Source organism: Canis lupus, chromosome X (assembly GCF_048164855.1).
Source record: "Canis lupus baileyi chromosome X, mCanLup2.hap1, whole genome shotgun sequence".
NCBI classification, from domain to species: Eukaryota; Metazoa; Chordata; class Mammalia; order Carnivora; family Canidae; genus Canis; species Canis lupus.
The window spans coordinates 18479200-18503931 of record NC_132876.1 but is presented as its reverse complement, the minus strand read 5'-3'; the positions used below and the strand labels follow the sequence as shown (position 1 = coordinate 18503931).

General features: G+C 39.1%; 1 protein-coding gene across 14 annotated transcripts in view; it reads left to right on the top strand.

Moving 5' to 3' along the window:
- LOC140628109 (P2R1A-PPP2R2A-interacting phosphatase regulator 1-like) overlaps positions 1–24732 on the top strand; it is an 84751-nt gene that overhangs the window by 43342 nt on the left and 16677 nt on the right. For 11 of the 14 annotated variants that reach the window (XM_072817052.1, XM_072817045.1, XM_072817044.1 and 8 more), the window contains one exon: positions 1340–1431. In XM_072817052.1, coding sequence (XP_072673153.1) covers positions 1340–1431 — 92 coding nt within the window. Of the gene's footprint in view, positions 1–1339; positions 1432–2692; positions 12325–15149; positions 15330–18950; positions 19303–24732 lie in introns of those variants that run through there. The other 3 variants (XM_072817051.1, XM_072817042.1, XM_072817048.1) reach the window with 3 other exon arrangements.

Here is a 24732-nt window from a genome sequence, read left to right as displayed (position 1 = left end):
ATTTTAATCTGGCATGAGACAAGATACCCAGACCTCTTTGGAGCTTTATGAGCCATGATTATACTCCTAAGGAAGGTCTGTAGAATTTCTAATGAGATATATATATATATATATATATATATAAAAATATATAGATTTTTAAAATCTTTAAATATATATTTAAAGATATATGCATATTTAAAGATTTTTAAAATTTATTTGAGAGAGAGAGAGAGATCGCGGAGCAGGGGAGGAGAGGAAGAGGAAGGCAATCTCTAGCATACTCTGTGCCAAGCACAGAGCCCCTCAAGGGGCTTGATACAACAACCCTGAGGTCGTGACCTAAGCTGAAACCAAGAGGCCAATGCTTAATAGGCTGAGCCACCCAGGCGCCCCAGGATATTTTTTAAACTTTTAAAATTTTACTTAAAAATTTTCTTAAAGATTTTATTTATTTATTTGAGAGAGAAAGCGTGGCAGAGGAAGAGGGAGAAGCAGGCTCCCCGCTGAGCGGGAAGCCTGACACCGGGCCCTATCCCAGGACCCTGAGCTGAGGACGGAGGCTTAACCAACTGAGCCACCCAGGTGCCCCTATTTTATTTTATTTTTAAGTAAATTCTATGCCCAACATTGGGTTTGTGCTTATGACCAAGAGTCACGTGCTCTACCAATTGAGCCAGCCAGGCACCCCTATTCCTAGGGATATTTTTTAATGAGTAGGTGGTCTTAATGTTCCACCTTATTAGTTATGGGCTTGAACATCAGTTTTCTCTCATCCAGATGGTGTAACAGTGTACAGATTTTAGCATTTACTTTGAGGTAACGATTATAGCAATGCAGTTTTTGAGGTTAGATATGTCTCCTTAATCTTTAAAAATATGTTTATTTTGTTCATTGTATGCTATAAAAGAATTGGTCTATTTAGTTAATTGTATATGCTTGGCAAAATAAAGATAGCAACAACCTAAACATTTAAAATAAGGAATGAGATTAAATTATTGTGTGGCCTTACTACATAGCTCTATAAAATCATGTTGAAGAATTTAGTTAATAATATGAAGAAATTATAATCATTAAAAACAAAAAGTAGATTGCATATCAGTATTATATATGATACAAATCCAATTTTGTTTAAAAACAATCATGTAAAAAAATAAATAAATAAAAACAGTCATGTATACACACATTTAGGAATTACTGAAATGTGATTATCTCTGGATAGTGGGAATATAAAACTTTTTCCTTTATGTTTTTATGTATCTTATAAATTATTTGCAATGAGCAAGTTTTACTTTTGCAATTAAAAGCAAACGCATGTTAGATAAAACATATCTATTTTGACCTACTTTTTTTGTCATAGGTGAAATATTTGAAGATCAGCCAAAGAGGAGTTTCTATGGCACAACCAACGTGGTTTCTTCTGATACTACCCAACAGTCTGATATGAATGTGGTGAGTATTAACATGAGGTTTTAAACATTCACTAGCCATTTTTCACTTGGTTTTTAAATCTATTCTTACTATTGTATATATTCAGAAGTATTATTAAATATTTTTAGAAGTTATAAAAAAATCCCAAATGAATGCTATTAACTTAAGTTCTTCTCCCTAACATTTATGTGTGACATTAATATATGCTGGATACATTTTTATTTTTTATTTTTTTTATTTTTTTATTTTTTTATTTATTTTTTTTTATTTTATTTTATTTTTTTTTGGTTTTTTTTTTTAATTTATTTTTTATTGGTGTTCAATTTACTAACATACAGAATAACCCCCAGTGCCCGTCACCCATTCACTCCCACCCCCCGCCCTCCTCCCCTTCCACCACCCCTAGTTCGTTTCCCAGAGTTAGCAGTCTTTACGTTCTGTCTCCCTTTCTGATATTTCCCACACATTTCTTCCCCCTTCCCTTATATTCCCTTTCACTATTATTTATATTCCCCAAATGAATGAGAACATATAATGTTTGTCCTTCTCTGACTGGCTTACTTCACTTTTATTTTTTTAAAAAGATTTTATTTATTTATTCATGAGAGAGAGAGAGGCAGAGACTCAAGCAGAGGGAGAAGCAGGCTCCATGCAGGGAGCCTGATGTGGGACTCGATCCCAGGGCTCAAGGATCACACCCTGCCCCAAAGGCAGGCACTAAACCACTGAGCCACCCAGGGATCCCTGGATACATTTTTAGAAGTGGCGTCTTGGCATTTGATTAAGAGGTATTAGAGAAGAGGTGCCTGAGCAGCTCACTTAGTTAAGTGTCCAACTCTGGGTTTTGGCTCAGGTCATGATCTCAGGTCATGAGATCAAGCCCCTTGTCCAGAGTGGGAGGTGCTCTGCACTCAGCATGGAGTCTGTTTGATATCCCCTTCCCTTTCCCTCTCTTTCTGCTCCTCTACCCTGTTTCTGTCTCTGTCTCTCTCAAATAAATAAAATATTTTAAAAGATGTATTAGAGAAATATATAAAAATACAAGCTTGGAAAAAAGTCATCTTCTGCCCATTCTTTCTTCCTTGGATTTTTGTATGCTTTGTTAGGCTGATCATATTATTGAAAAGCGTGCCAAGAAAGCATGTTTTAATAATCAAGATGGGAAATACAGTGAATGGGGTTTTATTTAATTTTACTGTTGGCTTTGTTTTACTGCTCTTGTGAAATTGCTCTTGTAACTAGTGCCAGTTCTTTGCTTCATATATTTTGTGTTTATTTGTAGACAAAGCAGAGTGCACAGAGATCTTTTGAATTCTGTTATGGACAACTGGCACTTTCTTCTCCAATCTTCAGATATTCTTGATAGAAACATTAGCAATACAGTATCTTCTTGTAATTTATCAGTTAGAATCAACACTGTCACAATCTTCCATATCATCTTCTGATTCCGTTCTCCATTTGTTTTAGTAGATGAACTTTCAACTAAGTGATTCACCCATCCCAAGACTTTCTCACCAGTGGAGAAACACATTTGTTACTCTCTCTCTCTCTCTCTCTGTCTCTCTCTCTCTCTCTGTCTCTCTCTCTCACACACACACACACACACACACAAGTTAGAGCAACTATTTATTACCTTATTTTCTCAAGTTTCTAAAATTCTGTTTATCTATAGAATTTGCATATCTAATTCCTCTGTATGCCCTTAAAAGCAATATAGTGATACTTTCAAAGATGTTTTCCAAATAAGAACTATATTGAAGATAAACCGTATATCTTCAAGCTGCTAGTGTGTAGACACATGCTGCACCTTGATTTTTAAAGACATAATTGAGAACTCTATTTATTTACATGAATAAGTAGATAAAATTATACATTCTGATGAAATATAATTGTTCCATTTAATAAATAAGTGAAATAATGTTTAGAATTATGTTGCTGAATGCCCATGCTAGTTCTTTTTTTCCCCCATGCTAGTTCTTTTTTTTCCCCCATGCTAGTTCTTTTTTTATTTATTTTTTAATTTATTTGTGATAGTCACACAGAGAGAGAGAGGCAAAGACACAGGCAGAGGGAGAAGCAGGCTCCATGCACCGGGAGCCCAACATGGGACTCAATCCCAGGTCTCCAGGACCACGCCCTGGGCCAAAGACAGGCGCCAAACCACTGCACCACCCAGGGATCCCTCCCCATGCTAGTCCTTAATGATATTTTCATAATTGCTAGTTTCCTCTTGGTAGGGAAAAATTACCTATCTTAGAGTAGTTTTTAAAACTGAGCTAGTTATACTATACAAGGATACAAGGATTGCCCATTTTGCACGTGAATCCTTGGATGTTTAATTTGTTGGGAAGGAATAGGTAGGGGAAATAAGATGAAAAGGCTAATTGAATAGCAAGAAAATAATATGTAATTGGGCTTCACTCAATTTCTACTGAACCTGATTATCCCTGATCAGTTTTGTATTCTAATTAAGTGTGGGGAAAAAAGTCACTATTGATAAGTTGTGGTCCTTTACATTTCTATGAATTACTTTTTATTCATCATCATGACTACTGATTTGATTAAATAAGGCTTAGTATGTTAGGGTTTTTCTGCAAGAATCATATACTTCCAGTTGTTCCCTAAGGGCTACAAATGTTTGTTTAAACCCCAATTTTCTATTCAAAAGTCTGAAGGGTTTCTGAATAAGAAAAATTATGTGTTAAAATTTTAAAATCTAAAGTGCGTGCTTTAATTGAGGATAACATTAACATTTTGAAAAATAGAAATGTATCCTCATGCAATGAAGTTCAGAATTAGTTTAAATTTCCTCAGTTAATTAAATACGAATGGCTATGTAAAATATTTATTAAAAGTTTTTCCTTGTCATTAGAAATAATCAGAATGACGGAAAATCTGATACAGGTATGCCCCACGTGGGAAAAAGATTGTCACACCAAGTATCGTTGACAGGGCACCTGGGTGGCTCAGTTGGTTAAGCGTCTGCCTTCAGCTCAGGTCATGATCCCAGAGTCCTGGGGTCGAGCCCTGCGCCCTGCGTTGTGCTCCCTGCTCCCACTGAGGCAGGGAGCCTGCTTCTCCTTCTCCCTCTCCCTCTCCCTCTGCCTCTCCCTCTGCTGGTGCGCTCTCTCTCTCTCTCTCTCTTTCGCTCACACGCCCTCTCTCCCAAACAAATAAATAAAATCTTTTTAAAAAAGAATGGTTTGACAGTGGCCCCAGTGGAATTGATTAGCATGGCTAGATATGTGGGGGAAGATTCTGTTCACCTATGAATAAATGAATATTTATGAGATGACTGGGATCATGATGGTCTTTGGAAACTAGGACAGTATTCTGCAAGTTAACTAAGGACAAGTGAACTATCAATATTGCCTTTGTAACTAAGCTTCTATACTTGCCAGACCCTTAGTGGACCAATTGTGAGCATATACACAGGCCCTCATGGGATGAGATGTGATTGCAGTAATGTCCCTTGCTGAAATTGTACATCATTGACAAAGTGTCCTCATGTATTACTGACACTTCAGCAAAGAAAAAAAAAAGTTTTGTGAAATATTCAGGTACAAAGACCAAGGATGGAGAAAGTGAACAATGGGTGCAGAACTACTACTGAGTTGTATAAGGAGCTTTTACTCAATAAATCTTGGTAACGTTGACAATCTGAATGCATTTATTTCAACTCAGACAATTCATTTCATTCTACTCAGTTAGTGTTTATTGTTTTGGTTATACTCCAGGATGCCACAGCTTAGTATGGTATGCTCAGAATCAAGGACTTTGTAGTTGGTTTTCCAGTCTGCTGACATTTGAGCTTTTGTATTGGGAGGATCTGTTTCTTAAATGATTTTCCATTTCTTTTTTTTTTTTTTGATTTTCCATTTCTTAAGTGGCTTTTAGTAGTTCTTTTACATGATATTTTTTGTAGCTGATTTTTTTTGTTTCAATTTTTTAAAAAAGATTTTATTTATTTGTTTGAGAGTGAGCAAGAGAAAGCAGAAGCAGGGGCAGAGGGAGAGGGAGAAGCAGGCTCCCCACTGAGCAGGGAGTCTAATGTGGGGCTTGATCCCAGGACCCTGAGATCATGACCTGAGCTTAAGGCAGCTGCTTAACCAACTGAGCCACCTAGGTCCCCCATTGGTTCAAATTTTTATTTAAATTCTAGTTAACATACAGTATAATGTTAGTTTCAGGAGTAGAATTTGGTGATGCATCACTTACATTTAACACCCAGTGCTCATCACAACAAGTGCTCTCTTTTTTTTAAGATTTTATTTATTTTTTCATGAGAGACACAGAAAGAGACAGACATAGGCAGAGGGAGAAGCAGACTCCCTCTGGGGAGCCCAATGCAGGACTTGATCCCAGGATTCCAGGATCATGACCTGAGCCAAAGGCAGACACTCAACCACTGAGCTACCCAGGTGCCCCAACAAGTGCCCTCCTTAATGCCCATCACCTATTTAGCCCATCTCTGACCCACCTCCTCTCCACCAACTCTCACTTTGTTCTCTATTGTTAAGAGTCTGTTTTATGGTATATCTCTCTCTCTTTTCCCTTATGTTCATCTGTTTTGTTTCTTAAATTCCACATATGAATGACATCATATGGTATTTACCTTTCTCTGACTTTTTTTTAAAGATTTTATGTATTCATTCATGAGAGAAAGAGAGTGAGAGCGAGGCAGAGAAACAGGCAGAGGGAGAAGCAGGCTCCCCACAAGGAGCCCGACACGGGACTCAATCCCAGACCCTGGGATCACACCCTGAGCCAGAGGCAGACACTCAACTGCTGAGCCACCCAGGTGTCCCTTTCTCTGACTAACTTGCTTCACTTAGCATAATATACTCTAGCTCCATCTATGTCCTTGCAAATGGCTGAGTAATATTTCATTATATGTATGTATGTATGCATACACACCAGACACACCGCATCTTTATCTATTCATCAGTTGAGGGACATTTTGACTCTTTCTATATTTTGGCTATTGCTGATAATGCTGCTGTAAACATCGGGGTGTATGTGCCCTTTGAAAGAGTATTTTTGTATCCTCTGGGTAAATACCTAGTAGTACAATTGCTGGGCAGGGAAATACATATCAAAACTATAATGAGATATCACCTCACACTTGTCAGAGTGGTTGATTATTTTTTAGTTATGGTAAGACTATATTTGTCATCCTAAATATGCCAAGGAATCATCATTTCAATTTTCATAGTAAAAGACATGTATTAGTTTTCTAGGGCTACCATAACAAAGTACCACAAACTGGATAGACTAATCAAAATAGATTATCTCACAGTTCTGGAGACTAAAAGCCTAAGATCAGGTGTCATCAGAGTTGGTTCTTTCTGGAGGCTCTGAGGGAGAATTTGTTAATGTCTCTCTCCTAGCTTCTGGTGGTTGTTGGAAATCCCTTACAGACATATCACTCCAGTCTCTGGCTCTGTCATCATATGGGCTTCTCCTTGTGTTCCTGTGTTTTCATGTGGTTATTATAAAGACACCAGTCATTGGATTTAGGGCCCAAGCAAATCCATTATGACTTCATCTTAGCTTGATTATGTCTGCAAAGACCTCATTTCCATTTAAGATCACATTTGCAGATACTGGTGGTTAGGACTTCAACATCTTTTAGGGTACACAATTCAACCCACAGTAGGATACTTTAGGAATTTTTATTTTGCTTGGTTCATTTTTCTTAAGTTAATTTTTTAAACTATCTATTTTATAACCCATTTTTTTAAAAAATATGAGAATAAGAGGTGACCATATTGAATATATAACATATGTTATAAATGTTTATAATATTTATATGTCATAAATATATGCTTATTAATAAATGTATCTGTATGTTTATATACAGACATATTAGTTTTCACACTGTCAATAAAAGGATAAATGAAAATGGAAGTATGTTTTTAAAATATTTTCAAGGCATCATTGTTAAGCCTTAAAAATGTATTTATGTTCAGTCAAATATTCCTGTTTTACTTATACTGTTATAAAAGACCAGCACTCCAGATTCATCCTAACATGAAGACTCACTGTAGTAGTAATTAAGATTCTCAGGTCAGGGGAAGAATATGGCTCTGAAGATTTATAATGACTAAATCAACCAATCAAGCTTGTTATTTCAAGCATATTCAATTAAGTATCTAATGAATACTTTCTCTGTACAGGAAACTATACTTAAAATTGTAGTATATATGAAGATAAGTGAAATACCATCTCTGTCTTCAAGCAGGATAACATAAGTACAAAAATAATACTGATACCAGGCAGTGTAAGATGACTACAGATACACACATATGAAAGAACCTCTAAACTATGAAAGTAGGAAAGAAAGACAACATTGAGATGATAGGATTTTAGAAGCCTTTTAGTCTACCTCTCAATGCAGAAATCCTTTTAAGAGTTCCAGACAAATGATCTTTTAGCCTTAGTTTGAAATCTTGTAGTAATGAACTGACTCTTCTCACATGACAGTTCATTCTGCTGTTGGACAACTCTCACTATCAGAAAGCTCTTATGTTAAAAGGGGGGATGGGGTGAGAATTTGTATCTAGGTGGCCTGTTTCATTGGCTCTTTAGAACTGAGACAAATCAAATGAGCTATTAAAAGCAGATGAGTTAAGATTCTAATTCTGCATTAATCTTTGTCCCTGCTCCTTGAGTTATTACTACTCCCACTACAGGATATATTTAATCTCATCTCCTAAATGAATTTTTAAAATTCACCTAGAAGCAACTATATATAAATATCTATGATGAAAATGCATATATGGTACTTTGGATATCTATGGAGAAAACTAATTACAATTTGCCTCAAGTGTTTTTAAATATTTTAGATCTTAAAAGTTGAGCTTGAAAAATCTATCATATAGGTAGGCTTCACTGTCAGATAGTTTAAATTGTGCATTTAGAAAAGGCCAAAGAACAATAAATACTCTGGCAAAAAGGTAGTTGGTTTCCCTTAAGTTCCATGGTATCTCACAGATTTCTTACAATGTGGTTCTTAACCCAAGAGTAAATGAGATTTCTTTTTATAAATGTCTATAGTGTATGGGTGGAGAGAGTCATCTATCATATAGGAATCTTGGAAACTTGTTCAACTTTCTTTTTTTTAAGATTTTTAAAATTTATTCATTCGTGAGAGACACACAGAGAGAGGCAGAGGCACAGGCAGAGAGAGAAGCAGGCTCCATGCAGGGAGCCAGACGTGGGACTTGATCCCAGAACTCCAAGATCATGCCCTGGGCTGAAAGCAGGTGCAAAACCACTGAGCCACCCAGACGTTCCTCAACTTTCTTAATAGTGGGAAATTTAATGACCATGGCCTCTCAGAAGAAATGCATTAAATTAATGCAGTTATTATCAGACCAATAACTTATATATACATGCAATTGGCAATCTCTGTGGCATCACTGATAGCAAAGTAAACTGTAACCTAACTATATCAACCTCTTAGAAGAGTGACCAGGCTACATTATGAGTGCAGAAGTCAGGAGATCTGACTTGTGGCTCTAACTCTGTCACTCTCTCTGTGTGACTTGCAGCAGGTCACTTCACCGATCTGGGCTTCAGATTTCCAATCTGTAAAATAGAGTTGAACTAGGTATTTACAAGGTTCTTTCTGCCTCTTAAAATTTTATTGATTCTGTTAAAGCATCTGCCTTCATCTTTGCTACTATAACAGTGTAAATCATGGTGACACTAGACTTCAGAAGACTTTAAGAAAATATTTAGGAAATTAGAGGGCTTTATGCCAAATATTTTTATTCTTTCTGGAAACAAGAAATTCATTTTGTTCAGCCTCATCAATAGTTTCCTCTCTTCTATGAATTATGCATGTTTTATGATGAAATGTGGAAAGCTAATTTCCCCCTGGTTTCTTGTTTTGTGTGGATAAATGGTCCTCTCAGGATTTCCATATTAATAACAAGTTCCCACTGACAAAGCATGCACAATAAAATCTTCTTTCTAGTAACTACAGCTTGAGACAAAACAAAATAAAGATACATTTGGTATGTTTGCTTCAGAGAAGCAAAGGAGACAGAGCAAAAAAGCTACATCAACTATAAAAACTTGGTCACAATTCACATTCGCACTTAACTAGTACTAAAAAGCTAACGACCAGCAAAATAGTTTTTCTTTTTCCTTGTTAATTATTATATGGCTGTAAGAAAAACCCTCTAACTTCAGTTTAGTTGATTTCATGGCCTGGCTTTCATGCTAGGTAACTCTCTACTGAACATAAACAAAAAAGAACACACTTGAAAGTCGCCAACAGCTGGTTTGTGACATTGTGCTAAGGAAGGAAATATTTTGAAATTACATTATCCTGTGGAGGAACCTAATTATACTTTCCATTTTTAGCCCAACTCTTAAGAGGGGGTGGGGTTAGTTTGCTTCCTCAACTAGACTTATATTAAGCTCTGCAGTACTTTACATTGAGTCCTATTCTTAGGTAATCTTTTCATAAGTGTGAAGCCTTTGGAAAGGCAGTTGCTGAGGCTAGTGTGTTGGGGCTATCAAGGCAAGTTCAGCTAAAACTCTCTTAAACTTTAACTGGAATACATTCCCATGCCATATGGATGAGCAGAGATTTAAAATTTGTTTGTAGTATACATGGCTATTGAGAGTTTGGTGAAAGTGGTGTTTGAATTCACTGTGGTGGGTTCTTAATGTCCTTTCAGAGGAAGTTTGTATCAGAAACCTTCATAATGTGCACATCTTTTGATATAGCAATTCTAGAAATTTTTCTTAGGGAAAAATATGGGACAGGTTGGAAAGGATGTTTACTGTAATGTTATTTGGAGCTGTGAAAAATGTAATGTTTTCAACAAATGGTGCTAGGGTAAGTAAATATCCACATGACTGATAATGAAGTTGAACTCCTACCTCACACCATATAGAAAAATTAACTCAAAAATAGATCAACAACCTAAATATTAAGAGCTAAAATCATTAAATTCTTAGGGGAAAAACAGGGGTAAATCTTTATGACCTTGGATTTGGCAGTGGATTCTTAGATATATCACTAAAAACATGAGCAACAAAAGAAAAAAATAGGTAAGTTGAACTTTATCAAAATTGAGAACTTCTGTGCATGAAAGGACATTAATAAGGCAGTGAAAAAGATAACCTATAGAGTGACAAAAATATTTATAAATCATATCTGATGAGTTTAATCTAGAATATGTGAAAAAGTTTTATAACTCAGCCACAGGGATGCCTGGGTGACTCAGCGGTTGAGCATCTGCCTTCAGTTCAGGGCATTATCCTGGGGTCCTGGAATCAAGTCCCACATTGGGCTTCCTGCATGGGGTCTGCTTCTCCCTCTGCCTATGTCTCTGCCTCTCTCTCTGTGTGTCTCTCATGAATAAATAAATAAATAAAACCTTAAAAAAATAACTCAGCCACAAAAAGACAACCCAACTAAAATATGGGCAAAGGACTTTATGAATAGGCATGTCTCCAAAGAAGATATACATATGGCCAATAAGCACATGAAAAGATGTTCCACATCTTTAGTCATCAGGGAAATGCAAATCAAAACCACAGAGAGCTATCACTTCATACCCACTAGGTTGGCTAGAATCAAAAAGATAATAACAAGTATTGGTGAGGATGTGGAGAAATAGAGGACCCTTGTACATTGCTGGTTGGAATATAAAATAATGCAGTGACTGTGGGAAGTTCCTCAAAATATTAAACATAGAATTATCATAAGATCCAGCAGTTCCATTCCTTGAAAACTAGGCCTCAAATAGATACTTGTGTGCTAGCGTTCCTTGTGGCATTAATTACAATAGCCAAACGGTAGCAACAACCCAAGTGTCCATCACCAGACGAATGGATAAAAATGTGTTCTATACATACAATGGGATTTGTTCATCTATAAAAAGGAATGATGTTCTGGTACATACTACCACATAGATGAAACTTGGAAACAGTATGCTAAGTGAAATAAGCCAGACACAAAAGGACAAATATTGCATGACTCCACTTATATGAGATACTTAAAATAGACAAATTCATAGAGACATACAGTGGATTACAGGTTACCAGGGGCTGGCGGAAGGGGAATGGAGAGTTATTCTTTAATGCTCATATAGCGCTTCTGCTTGGGATGATGAAAAGGTTTTGGAACTAGATAGTGAGGATGGTTACATGTTGTGAGTGTAATCAATGCCATAGAATTGCATACTTAAAAGTGATTCAAATGGCAAGTTCTATGTAAAAAACAAAAGCCCTAGTATTTAACATGAATAGATCAATTAAGCCATCATTTCTCAGGATGTTTTATAAAATGTGAATAAGTGTCCTGAAGAATGAAAGAAAGGGAAGGCCATGGGGGAGGGGGCAATCTATGGTCAAGTAAGTTTAGGAAAATGAGTTAAAATCATTTCTTAAACATTGTGAAAGCCCAAGAAAAGAGATATGGTATGAAGCATTTTTAAACTGTTTAACTTAAGTTCTTGTTTTTGAGGGTCATCTTGTGGGAGTATGTTATGTAGACCCTTTGGAAAACACTGGGTTAAACAAATAAGAGTACATTCGTTCCATGGAAATCTGTGTACCCATTAAGAATGATGACACGGTCATATATCACTTGACATGGAAAGATGTTTATACTATATTGTTGAGTAAAAAAGCAGTGTGATTAATGGGATTTCATTTTTGTTTTTAAAAAGTATATGTATATATTTTATACAGATATATAAAAGAAAAAAGTTTGTAAGGCTGTATGCCAAATGCTTAAGTTTCTGGGTGGTGGGAAGATGGATGATTTTGTTTTCATTTGTTTTTCTCTTTGCTTGTCTGTATTTTCATATTTTTCCATATGGAATATTGGTTACTTGTATAATCAAGAAATAATAGAAGTTAAAATAAATATTTTTTAGAAACCTATGGGCAATTATTAATTATATGAGGGAGAGGGTGAGAGGATCAGTACTCCCTTACCGCTTATTGGGCACTTCACTTCTACTTAAACTTTCACTAAAGGATAGTGAAAGGGCCTTTCAACTATTAGGAAGTAATACTAATTCAAAAATGCTTACTGATTTTTTTTTTGCTTCCTGATATTGAACCAAAATCTACTTTCCATCATTTGGTCCTAATTTGTCATAGGGAATGCCATAAAATAAACAAAATCCATCTCCTAGTAACAAGCATCGGTAAGGACGTGGAGAAATAGAGGACCTTTGTACGTTGCTGGTTAGAATGTAAAATAAAGCAATGTCTGTGGGAAACATTTTGGCAGTTCCTCAGAATATTAAACATAGAATTATTACATGATCCAAGAATTGCACTCTTTGAAAACCAGGACTCAAACAGATACTTTATACTAATATTCCTTGCAGGATTATTCACAACAGCCAAAAGGTGACAACAACCCAAGTATCTATCACCAGATATTTGGCAACAGCAATCATCATTTTACTCTAAGTTTCCACTCTAGTCTTTATGTGATGGTTCCCAGACCTTATTCATCCTAGCTATTGGCCTCTGAACATTTTCCAGTTTGTCAATATCCTTCAAGTGTGGTACCCAGAAATGACCACAACACTCCACACATTTCTTCTCACATATCGTTATCAGTTCCTTAAGAAATTTGGTATTTGATTTCTCTAATTAAAAAGTAATTTCAGAATACTTCCCAATTCAGTGTGACTGTACTCAGAATTCTATAAGATTATATATGAGAGATACTCAATTAGCTATTTTCCCATCTTTTAGTTTCCTTTTTTTAAAGATTTTTATTTATTTATTCATGAGAGACACACAGAGAGAAAGAGGCAGAGACACAGGCAGAGGGAGAAGCAGGCTCCATGCAGGGAGCCAGACGTGGGACTCAATCCCGGGTCTCTAGGATCAGGCCTGGGCTGAAGGCAGCGCTAAACCGCTGAGCCACCCAGGCTGCCCCCATCTTTTAGTTTCTAAGCTACGTAGCTAAATAAAATATTCCAGTTCAGTTCCTCATCCAGTCTCCTGCATTTATTAAAATATTAGTAGAACTCTTTTTATAAAGCACTGAAAAGAGCATGGGAAGAGCTTTCATACTGTTGGGGAAGGCAGAAGAGTCTCTGCAGTCTGGCCAAGGAATGTGAAGAACCTCTTGTCCTATACCATTTTCTACTGTTTTTCCAAGCCATTGGTTCCAGTTTTGGGAGGTCAAGCTGCATCCAGATTGACTGGCCTCTCTATTAAGAGGCACCTAACAAGATGACAATGACAAGCCAGGGTTCGTGGTGATGTAGAATATCATTTCTTGTCCTTTATCTAATCCCAGTTCCCCTAACCAACCTAGTCTATGCATGGGTCTTCTTTCCAGCCTAAAGAATCCTTTGCCTTTTATCCCTTTTGCCATGCCTCCCACATGGTGGGCACTATTTAAAAGATCCTGGTAAACTGTATATAGCAGCCCATTGCCTTCTACCAGGCATATGTGCCTGTATACTTGTTTTGTTTGTTGGTTGGTTTTTTGTTTTGGTTAGTGGAAGGGAAGCTTTATTGAGGCCACAGGGTCTTGGCGCTTGGGCAGAAGGCTGCCCTGCAAAGTACACCAGCCAGCAGAGGGGCCTTATTTGACCTTCATGGGGCACAGGTTGTTGGTGTGGCCTCACTTTTTCTTGGCAACAGTTGACAGCACCGGGGTGCAGACAAGAATAACTCTTGGGGCAGATCCCCTTGTCGCAGTTGTATTTCTGAGCCAGCTGGTGGAGGGCAGGCCTGATGATGCCACCCCACAGGCGAAGCACCAAGTGCACTCTGTCTGGCTATTGTAACCCGAGAGAGTATGGCCGTCCTCTAGCTGTTTGCCTTCAAAAATCACACTGCTGCTGGTCAGGTGGGATGCCTCTTTGTCTGGGATTTTGGCTGTGACATTCTTAATGATGTCATAGGGCTCGACCTTGAGGGTGATCGTCTTGCCCATCAGAGTCTTCACAAAGATCTGCATTTCTGTGTCCTCAAGACTGCCGCCACCACCCCACTCGCCCACCTTGTTCTGTGTGCTTCATTTTTTCAGGAGAGTAGTTTCTTCATTGTAGGGACTGCATTTTGGGGCATAGTTTACATAGGATGTTTAATACATGTACTTGCTAAGCAGAAGTAACTTTAAATTAGCTTCTGGGGGCACCTGGCTGGCTTAGTTCGGTGACTTTTGATCTTAGTGGTGTGAGTTTGAGCCCCACATTAGGCATAGAGATTTTAAAAATCATAAAATATATTTTGGGGCACCTGGGTGGCTCAGTTGATTAAGCATTTGCCTTTGGCTCAGGTCATGATCTCAGGGTCCTGGGATGGAGCCCCACGTCAGGCTTCTCAGCAGGGAACCTGCTTCTCCCTCTCCCTCTGCCCCTCCCTGCTTGTGTGTGCTCTCTCTCTCTCACTCTCAAATAAAATTTATTTTTAAATCATAAAGTATTTTAAAAAGTCTTCACATATTGAAGTTTTCCATTTACACTAATTCTTAAAATATACTTTATTGAGTTATAATTTACATGCTTATCACAGATTGCACCCATTTTAAGCTTATGTTCAAGATACAGACCACTTCCATTGCCACAGAGAATGCCCCTTTGTAGTTAATCTCCACCCCCACTGCTGGCTTCAGGCTGTCACTGATCTCCTTTTCGTTATCACTATAGATTAGATTCTCTTTTATAAAATTTCATATACATATATAATCTTATAATATGTACTCTTTTGTGTCCACTGGTTTTGCTTAGAATGTCCTTGAGAGGAACCCCGGGTGGCTCAGCGGTTTAGTGCCGCCTTCAGCTCAGGGCCTGATCCTGGAGACCCAGGATGGAGTCCCGAGTTGGGATCCCTGCAGGGGGCCTGCTTCTCTCTCTGCCTGTGTCTCTGCCTCTCTCTGTATCTCTCATGAATAAATAAATAAAATATTAAAAAAAGAATGTCCTTGAGATTCATCCATGCTGCTTCCTGTATCAGTAGTTCATTATTTTTATTGCTAAATCATATTTCATTGTATGTATAAGGCACAATTTGTCCATTCACCTTTTGATGCACACTTAAATTGTTTCCAATGGGGAGGCCATTACAAATAAAGCTACTATGAATATTTGTGTTGTAACTTTTGTATGGATGTATATTTTAATATCTCTTGAGTAAATACCTAGTAGAATTGCTATATTATAATGACGAGTGCATGTTTAGCTTTATTAAGAAATTGTCAGCCTGTTTTCCAAAGTGATTTCACCATTTTATATTCCCACCAGCAATGCATATTCACGTAAGTAGTTCATGTGTGTGGTTCATTTAAACAGTGTTTTCATTTTGAGATCCTGCTTTTCTAAAGGATTTGTTGTGTTAAAGTTGCTTAAGATAGGAAAGCCATCAGTGAAAATAAGGAAATTATTTAAATATGGTTTTTTTATAATAAATTTATTTTTTATTTGCTGTTCAATTTACCAACATACAGAATAACACCCAGTGCTCATCCCGTCAAGTGCCCCCCTCAGTGCCCATCACCCATTCACCCCCACCCCCCGCCCTCCTCCCCTTCCAACACCCCTAGTTCATTTCCCAGAGTTAGCAGTCTTTACGTTCTGTCTCCCTTTCTGATATTTCCCACACATTTCTTCTCCCTTCCCTTATATTCCCTTTCACTATTATTTATATTCCCCAAATGAATGAGAACATATACTGTTTGTCCTTCTCCGATTGACTTACTTCACTCAGCATAATACCCTCCAGTTCCATCCACGTTGAAGCAAATGGTGGGTATTTGTCATTTCTAATGGCTGAGTAATTTAAATATGTTTATTTAAAAATATTAACCGGATTATATTTGTTTTCAAAGAATTTACTTATAGATCTTGGGTTTTGTGATTTGGCCAAATATGATTATTCATTACTGTTTAAAATGATCAGCTAAAGGGCATACATCCTTCAAAAGATAATCCCATTTGATTTAGAAAATAAACTGACCTGACTTTCTCCAGAGTTTTCTAAAATTCTTAGAAATATCTTCATATGACTTCCTACTTCTTTTATTTAACTTCAAGATAAATTCATAAATAAATTATATTCAGAGAGAAACTATGGCATGCTAAGCACCCAGTAACGTAGTAAATGTGTATTGGCCTCCCAACCTCCCTCACTTACTGGCAAGAGAAGAGTCTGACTTTATAAATGTTTTCCAGTGTCCTGCTGCGGGTTATCTGGAAAGCTATGAAACATGGTATCAGCCTTTGGATCTTGGCGACAAGAAAGGAATTTTTTAAAAAATAAAACAACACATTAGATGTACTTGGTCTGTTTCACCTTGCCTAAGATTCAAAGGTTTATATAGAGCACATGTTACCAAGCAACAGGCTTCGCTAATCTCACTTTAGCAAATAGGAACTCCAGTGTAAGTGCCAGGGTTGTTTGGGTCTTGTCTGGCACTCCTCAAATGCTGGGCAAGGGGAAGGAAGCCATTCATGTACTAGAAAATGTGGTGCCACATTCACCAGACTGTCGACTAAAGGATTTTGATATCTCCTTTTCTACATTGTGAAATCAGGAGTAGTGTGCTTGCCTCTAGAGATTTCTATCCAATGATAGATGGTCTGATCTGCACAAAACAGATTTAATGACATTTTCCTCTGTGATACAGGACCTGCATTAACACATCACATTTGTGGGCTATTTGGGGTCATCCAGCAACACCTGCTCTGCACCAGATAATTGACCCCTTCTGCTCCTAGCTTTTTTGTTTCCATGAGAAACTTTTCTTTCATCTCCAATTTTCTCTAAGCCATTTAAAAATATATTTATTCTGCACAAGAGTTCATCTCTCCTTTATAAATCAAATATTGAAGAATTGCACTGATGCTCACATTCCAGGGTTACCACCTTATACTCATCTTTTCTTGGTTGTAAGCCTTTCAAGGAGCCTGGATTCATCTGTGTGGCTTTGTGGAATTATTATTCAATGGTAACTGAAACCAGGGAAAGACATCTCTGGTTCAAATTCTTCGATTGCATGGCTCAGAGTCCCATATTGTTTCCTATGAACGAAATGGCTTTTTTTAGAAATGAAGCACACTCCTCAGGAAGTTTGAATAACAGGAGTATGCTTTGAAAGATGAAGCAGGTTAAGAGAACCTAGGCAGAGTGTCTCTACCAATGTGTTATTTATTGTATTTGTACTCTGCTTGTTTCCCCAAAGGACTTGAAGTAGAGACATTTGAAGTTGATACAGTCTGTCTCCATTTCTTCCCACCTTGCTTTCTGCTGCCCGTATCTCCCCAGCTGTCGGTGCCAGCCTCCCCTCCACTTGTGTCTGCCCAGGTTTGCCCTCTTCCAGAAGGGTCTAGGGTCAATGCTCCAGAAGCTCATCTTCTTCCCTCTTCTAATCAAAACCCTCATCCTATGTGGAGAAAAAGGAACCCTCACACACTGTTGGTGGAGATGCAAACTCAGGCAGCCACTGTGGAAAACAGTATAGAGGTTCTCAAAAAATTAAAGATAGAGCTAGCCTATGATCCAATACTTCCGCTACTGGGTCTTTACCCAAAGAAATAAAAAAACACTAATTCAAAGGGATATATGCACCCCTATGTTTATAGCAGCTTTATTTACAATAGCCAAGATATGGGAACAACCCAAGTGTCCATTGATAAATGAATGGATAAACACACACAGAAATATTACTCAGTTATAAAAAAAGAATGAAGCCTTGCCATTTGCAACGACATGGATGGATCTAGCGGGTATAATGCTAAGTGAAATAAGTCAGAAAAAAAAATAAGTCAGAGAAAGACAAATACCATAGGATTTCACTCAGATGTGGAATTTAAGAAGCAAAATAAATGAACAAAGAAAACAAGAGACAAACCAAGAAACAGACTCTTAACTCTAGAGAACAAACTGGTGGTTCCCAGAGAGGAGTGGGGGGGGGTGGGGGAAAGAAGTGATGGGGATGAAGGAGGGCACTTGTGATAAGGAGCACCTGGATGCATGGAAGTGCTGGATCACTCTATTGTACATCTGAAACTCATATAACAGCATATACTGACCATTACTGGAATAAAAAAGCAAATCTCCCATACTAACAAGTCTGAAATCAATGTTGATATTCTGATTAATATTCTTCACAGGAAATTTAAAGTGACCAATGAAGTTAATCCTGTAGAGGGTTGTTTGTGTTTTCAAGCAGCAATTTAGTTCTAATCTCAGTCGTTGGAATTGAGGGGGCAGTGGTCAGGGGATGATGTAGCTGGGAGCTCTGGCCCTTTCCTGTCCCCTCTCCAACCTCCCCCTAGCACAATGAAGACTGGGCAGAAGCCAGGGACCTTCTCTCCTCTATCCCCACTATTGTCCCCATTTGTTTAGGAGCAAGCTGAGACTTGGGAGGGCTACTCAGCATCCAAGTTTCATCCTGGGGACAATAGTGACACCTATAGCACAGAGTTATTGTGAAGCCACAATTCTCTGCTGTCTGCAATACACTGAGCTACCTGGCAAATCCAAAGCATGCGATATTAAAAGTGCTTGTTGTGATTGTTCTTATTTACCAGCTGGCGTCTGAAAGGAAAGGAAGAGGCCAACCCTAGGTATCTCCCAGTCTCCCTTTGTAGACATTTGTGGCATGCCATACTGTGTTTCCACTTATACTGGTATTATAAAGCTTCCTTTAAAATAACTTTGAGGGATCCCTGGGTGGCGCAGCGGTTTGGCGCCTGCCTTTGGCCCAGGGCGGGATCCTGGAGACCCAGGATCGAATCCCACGTCAGGCTCCCGGTGCATGGAGCCTGCTTCTCCCTCTGCCTATGTCTCTGCCTCTCTCTCTCTCTCTCTCTCTCTCTCTGTGACTATCATAAATAAATAAAAATAAAAAAAAATTTATAAAAAAAATAAAATAAAATAAAATAACTTTGAGTGGGAAGAAGTAAGTTGATTCAAGCAGAATCATTAGGTATCTTGATGGTGGTATGTGGATGTGGCAGAGATGGTGGTGAGTAAGGTCAAACTCTGTAGTGGTGTGGCCACTCTAATACTGTAGTGAGAAATATTAATATTAATTATTATTGTTACTACCCCCCCAACTCCCAGCACTCCTGATCCCTCCAGCCTGATCTACTTTTTCTTTTTACTATAGGACTCATCACCTTCTTTTTTTTTTAAGATTTTATTTATTTATTTTTTGACATAGAGCACAAGTAGGGGGAGCAGCAAGATGAGGGAGAGGGAGAAGCAGGGAACTGGACACAAGACTCGATCCCAGGACCCTGGGATCATGACCTGAGCCAAAGGCACACGCTTAACCAACCAAGCCACCCTGGCGCCCCAGGACTTACCACCTTCTAACATTTTCTGTAGTTTACTCATTATCTTTATTGTTTATCTCTCTTTGCTGGCACGTAAGCTCCTCCAGGGCAGGAATCTTTTTCTGGTTTTGTTTAAGTGAACACAGTACCTAAAACAGCACATGGCCTGTTGGAGACCATCACTAAATACTTGATGACTGATGAAATGAATGACCATGGCATTCTCCGTCCTTTATAATCTGGTTCCACTGTTTTCTGACCTCACCTCTTGTCATCCTCCTCTCTGTGTTACTGATGCCAGCAGTATCCTGTGCACGCCATTTGTTCCTCCATCTCTGTGCGTTACTTACATTCTTTCCTCTGCCCTGAATAAATAATCATGGATCTATACAAAGATTTGGTTTTAAAAATGTTCATCACTGTCTGAGTTTGTATCGGTGAAAAATTTGAAACAGACTCAATATCCATCAATCAGAGTTAAGTTCGAGAAATCATGATTACTCCCACTTCATGGAGGACAATTTGGTACCATCTATCAAAATTACAAAAATTACATATGCGCATAGCCTTTGAATGAGCAATTCTGCTTTTAGGAGTTTATCCCACAGCTATACTTGCTCATATACCAAATGAATGCATGTTGGTGACTCACTGCGGTGCTTTCGTCACTCCTATTAGACACAACAATGACAGAGCTCATTGAATTATTATGTGGAACTATATTTATTGACGTGGGAAGATCATAATAGCTGGCATTAATTCAGGCACTGTGATAAGCGTTTTTATATATTTTTATCTCATTTAATCCTTATAACAGCCCTGTGAGGTAGTTACTATAATAGTCCTCATTTACACAGGAGGAAATGGATTCAGGGAAGTGAATTTACTTATCCAGGGTCAGACAACTAATAAGTAGCAAAGCTGAGATGTTTGAAATATTATGATGACAAAACAATATGTACACTGTGATCCACTTTTGTAAGAAAAAATGCATATAGATAAATGTATAGATGTGCATATAAAAAGCTTGGAAAGATATATATGTGATTTCTCTTTTCTTCTTTTTGCTTATAATTTTCTGATTTTTCTGTTAAATTTGGGGGATGACTTGACAGGAGGAAGTGCTGCCAGGAGGCATGAATTACTTGTGTAAATTTAAAGATGCCTACATTTCAAAAGTTTGGTGGTAGTGTGGAATAGTGACACGGATTTGTGGGAAGTGTTTCTAGAGTGAGAGGAGAAACACCAGCGGGAAGGGAGAGCTTTCCCAGAGGCAAAGAGGATGGCTCCTGGCGCCAAGTGCCAGAGTCCGGCGAGAGAACCTAGCGTCAAGGGCACGGGCGGAAGAGGCAACCTTAAGGAGGAAGTCCCTGGTCCCCATAAAGCTGAAGGGTTGGGGACAAGCAGGCATAGGGGAAAAGGCAGAAAACTGGAGGAGGGCAAGGAAAAGAGGGAGAAGTGGGGGAGTGTCTGCCCAATGACCTGTATCCTATCACTGAAATCCAGAGCCGGCCCTCTACTGAAGGGTTGGGCCGAGGGGGCCAGGTAGGGGATCTGAGGAGAGGGAGAGCGTTTGGAACAATCACGGAGAGAAATTTGATACAGATACATAAAAGGACTGCCTCGCAGCCCTTGGGGCCCTGCAGAGGCTGGCCGGCTGGCTTTGTAGCGGAGCCAACTTCATGACCTTCTCCAGCAATAGCTAGCAGCCTGGGAGTGGGGGGTGGAGGGAATGGATGGTGGGATTTTCATAGGGCTGCAGATTGGCAGGGCAGGTGCTGCAGAAGGTCACTGGGAGAGTGAGTCCAGGGGTCAGAGCTAGATGGCTGGATGGCTGGTTGTGGGGCTGACTCGGAAGGAAGAAGGGGTGCCAGCAGACTCCTGAAGGTGTCTGGGAAAGGAGGAGGGAGGAAGGACAGGCTGGGGGCCGAGAGTACAGAGGGAGACCCATAGGAAGCTGAGGGCAGAGTGGCGTTTCTGGGTCTGAGATGGCAAAGCCTCTCCTGTGGCGCCCTGGGAGGAAGTGGGAAGCACAGCAAGGAAAGCAGGAGGATAAAAGGGCAAGAAGAGGGGTGTTCCTGTGGCCCAGTGGTTGAGCCTCTGCCTTCAGCTCAGTTCATGATCTTGGGGTTCTGAGATCGAGCCCCATGTCAGGCTCCCCGCAGGGAACCTGCTTCTCCCTCTCCCCCCACCCCTGCTCGCGCTCTCTTGCCTGCGCTCTCTCTCTCTGCCTCATGAATAAGATCTTTTAAAAAAGAGGGTGAGGAGAGCGTTAAAATAACACCTAGCTGATGGAGGGCAGTTTGGCAGTATCTATCAAAAGTACAAATGCGTGTTCCCTATCATCCAGCAATTCAGTTTTGAGGAGTTTCTTATCCGATACACTTACTTGCTTTTGTGCAAGATGGATGTGTAAGGGGAGCCACTGCAGCATTGTCTGTAACAGTCACAGATTTTGGAAGCAGCCTAAAAGTCCGTCCATAGTGCATTAGTCACTTGAATCATGGTTCATAAAATGGAATGCTAGGTAGCTGGAAAAAGGAGGACGTTTCTCTTATTAAGTGGAAGAAGCAAGGTACAGATCCGTGGGGATAGTTCACAGTCTATTTGCTGACGCATACGTAAAACATCTCCAGAAGCATACATAAAAACTGTTCATGTAGGTTGCCTCTGAGGAGGGACAGCTGTTGGCTGGGTGATAGGATGTGTTTGGAAAGCAACTTTTCACTCGTCCTTTTGTTTTGTGGCTTTTTTTTTTCTTTATGGAAGTGTAATTGACAAAAATTGTGTATATTTAAGGTATACAAAGTGATGTACCTTTTGAAGCTTGAGCCATGTGGATATATTACTTACTAAGAGAATAAAGTAATTAACTAAAAACATTATATGTAGACATACATATATCTATGTATAATTTGGATCTCTTTTCTAGATATTAATTCATTAAAATAAAAGCACAACAAAAACTCCCACTGGAGAGTTTGTTTCAAACCAGTCCGTTTGCAGGGTAATGGGTGGGAATTTTGGATGCGATGAAATTGACCATGTGTCAAAATAATTGCTGAGCCTGGGCAACGAGTATATTGGGGGTTCATTTTCATCTGAACCATGAGATTGCCACTTTGGTTGGGTAAAAAATGGTCACACTGCAGCCATTTCATGCAGGTTAAGCTAATGCTGTTCTCATTATTTTTTGTGAATTTTCCATAATATAAAAGTTTTCAAAGAACGGAAAACAAATGAGCTCCCACCAGGTTCTTGCTAGGAATATTCATATTCTTTCTCATCCCAGCCCTTATATCTTGTAATTGAGTGGAAATTCCCATTCCCCCACCGACTTCTGAAACAGCAGTACTGCCTCCCTGATTCCTTTTATTCTGAGACCCAGTACTATTCTCAGGGTTTTTTCTGTTAACAACCTGTTGTGTGTTAATTGGGTACCACCTTCCCCTTATTGCTGGTCAAGCTCATTGTGTTCTCAAAAAAATCACTTCTTTAGTTTCTTAAGATCATTTGACGTTCTCTTCCTGCCTCACAGTCTATTAATAGCAAGCCTAACTAATTTGGGGCCATGCCCTTATCCAGGTGACGTATATTTATCAATCTGGAGGCTGATGACTCTGGGACACTCAGTATACAGCACCGCAAAGTTCATCCTATGCCATCAGTAAGCCCACTTATGTTCAACCTTTCAGTCTTAAGTTATTTTGCTTATGTCTGCACTACTTCTGTTACCTCAGGAGCTATGGGGACTTTGGCCTGGCCCCCAGCACCTGCTAATCCATGCCTTGTTGTCTGTCTTCGGGAGTCAGGTGGCTTCCCCTTGCTGCCTGCAGGCCTGGGCATCTTCCCGATGTCCCAAGATCTGTCATTCAGCTCTGCTTGCATATCCCACCGGCACCCCAGACTTAATTAGTTCCCCCAGCTTGAGGCCTCCTGTCTACTTCCTCCGGCCCCCTTCCCCAGGCAGTCTGCCCTTAGCCTACCTTCCTTCCTTGTGCTCTCAAAGCTTTTCTTTATCATGCTGGAATGTGCTGGTCTCCTTTTGTGTCCTGTCCATCCCAGACTGTGAGCTCCTGAGCTAAGGATCAAGATCATGCCTTATGCTCCCTTGAATATCTCACACTGAGCACAGCATCGGGCACACAGTTACATGCTCAAAATAATACATTTTTACAATTTTAATTTTCAATACTTTTGATGTACAGAAAATTGTACCCAAAAATAGGAAAAAGAACTTTCACATGCCCTTTATCAAGATTCATCTGTTGTTAGCATCTTGTTAAATTGACCATTCTCCCTAAACACACACACACACACACACACACACACACACATTTTTGTGTGTGAAGCATTTGAGAGTGAGTTGTAGACATCATATCCCTTTGCCTCCAGTACTTCAATACGTATTTCCTAAGAACAGGGGCATTCTGTTAGATAAACAAAGTAGAGTTGGCAAATCAAGAAATATAACACTGATACGGCATACTAGCATATAATCTTCAGGTCATTTTCGAATTTTGCTAATTGTCCCAAGAATATCCTTCATAGCTATTTTTCTTCTGGTCCATGATGCAGTTTAGAATCACACATTGTATTCAGTGGTCATGTTTCTTAACTCTCTCAAGTGTCCTTCAGTCTAGAACAGCTCCCAACCTTTCTTTGTCTTTCATGACATAAACCTTTTAGAAGAGTACAGGCCAGTTATTTTGTAGAATATTCCCCAGTTGAGGTTTGCCTGATGTGTCCTCATGATGAGAGGTTATGTATTTCTGGCAGGCGTAAAACATAAAAAGGCATACAATGATTGTTGTTGATGTTAACTTTAAATAATTAGTTAAATGCCCGCCATGTTTTTCCACTATAAAGATATGACTTTTCATGGGGCGTCTGGGTGGCTCAGTTGGTTAAGATTCCAACTCATGGTTTCAGCTCAGGTCATGATCTCAGGATCTTGAGATCAAGCCCCATGTTGGGCTCTGTGCTGGGGGTGGAACCTGCTTAAGATTCTCTCTCTCTGCCCACCTCCCTC